The sequence below is a fragment of the Limulus polyphemus genome, unplaced genomic scaffold (genome assembly GCF_000517525.1).
Source record: "Limulus polyphemus unplaced genomic scaffold, Limulus_polyphemus-2.1.2 Scaffold4556, whole genome shotgun sequence".
NCBI lineage: Eukaryota > Metazoa > Arthropoda > Merostomata > Xiphosura > Limulidae > Limulus > Limulus polyphemus.
The window spans coordinates 46,600-48,338 of NW_013670166.1; the positions used below are offsets into that span (position 1 = coordinate 46,600).

The window sequence follows — 1,739 nt, forward strand, 5'->3', positions numbered from 1 at the left end:
AGACAGACACAGATACACACTCTGTTTTATAGTATTAGATGCTATTTCAATAAAAATTTCCAGTTAATATCTAAATAAAACTAGTAAAGCAACCGTATATAAACCTAAAGAACATTAAAGAGTTAAACTACAACTCAGTCTGTTTATAAATATATTACTTGCCTGTAGTAGAACCCACAATTCCTGTATTTTGATCTACTGCTTCAAGAAACTGTCCTATGACTAAGGGTACACTTTGGATTCTCTTTACTTCTTCTTGAGCATGAAGATATTCTTTTTTCAAGTTTTTCTGTTCATCTTTTATATATTCTTCTTGGACTTCTAGGAATTCAAGCTGCCGTTGGAGTTTCTAGAGAAGTAGATTTAAATATGGATTGTTTAACATCTTACTACATTTTTGGTAACAGATATATACTATCTAACTTACTGTAAACAAGATTCATTAGAGAATATAACCCATGACAATGTAATCATGCATGCAGAGTAGAAGACCCACTCTGTGCCATTTTGGAAACAGACCAGAACTATACAACCTATATTCAATAAAGTTCTTTTCAGTTGGATTTTAAGATTGTTCTTAAATTGTATAATATATATCTAGATAAAAATAAATACACATTACTTTATAAAAAGTTCTGTTTTTGACTGTTGTGCTGAAAACTAGGGCAAAACACCTTTCCCTAAATTGCATTACATGACACCTTTTATAAATGTGTAAAATGACTTAACTGTAATATAACTCTAGCTCTCAAGCAGAACAAATATACCTTGTATTTAGTATACAAATCTTCAATATCCAACTCATCAGTTGCTGAGAGAGTAAGACCACTTGAAACACGAGGTTCTGCAGATAAACTCTCTTCTTGCTATTAAACCAGATGAAAGAAAACTTTGGTTATGTGCAAAAAATATAAACACACACACAAAGACAGCTCTTAATTGACAGATCAATTTCATGTTTTACAATGACAAACTCTAAGAGTGGAATAATTACTACAGTGTATTTATGCAGTTTTAATGATGTGAAAAAACAACATAGGAGTAAAGATAGACAATTAATTGGTTACCTAAGAGCAACAATAACATTGATAAATGTCCCAAAATAATTTAATCAAGTAATCAAAACACTGCCATTTCTCATTATTAATTTTTCTTTATTCAAGTTTGTTCAGCTCACGAATTTCATAACTCAAAAAAAAAAAAATTAACTAATCAAAGTAAGGGTTAATGTGACATTAACATAACTGTATTTGTAGTGTGGAAAACAATGTATATAAGTAAGACCTTGAAAAGGGCAACACAAAATAATCTCTTGCTACATAGCATATTCTAATAAATTATGAGTGAAAATAATGAATATGTTATAATAATATGCCAACCATACTACATTTGCCCCATCCACTCCATTACCGACGAGAACATTTGCACAACACCAGAGCTCATCAAGCCGGCTGGCATACGACAGACATAGTAATGATGTTGGCACTATTTACATGATCAATTTCTTGAACAACTAGATTAGCTTAATATAGACTATATCATATAATACTAATTACGGCGTCTATATACTACTATTAATTACTAAAATTCTAGACTACTAGTACTATTGCACTAATAGTAGTAGTACTAGCTTATCTTAACTATACACGGTAAAGACCGAGCCTAATAAGGTTATATATATATATATATATATATATATATATAGAGAGAGAGAGAGAGAGTACTTATTTACTTACTTT

The 1,739-nt window shown here is 30.1% G+C and overlaps 1 protein-coding gene across 1 annotated transcript in view; it reads right to left on the reverse strand.

Annotated features, from left to right (window-relative positions):
* Positions 1–1,739, reverse strand: part of LOC106471340 (26S proteasome regulatory subunit 6B) — a 13,858-nt gene that overhangs the window by 11,421 nt on the left and 698 nt on the right. The window contains exons 2-3 of the mRNA XM_013931939.2: positions 768–866; positions 163–349 (exon numbers count right to left, since the gene is read on the reverse strand). Of these exons, the coding sequence (XP_013787393.1) occupies positions 163–349; positions 768–866 (286 nt within the window). The remainder of the gene's footprint in view (positions 1–162; positions 350–767; positions 867–1,739) is intronic.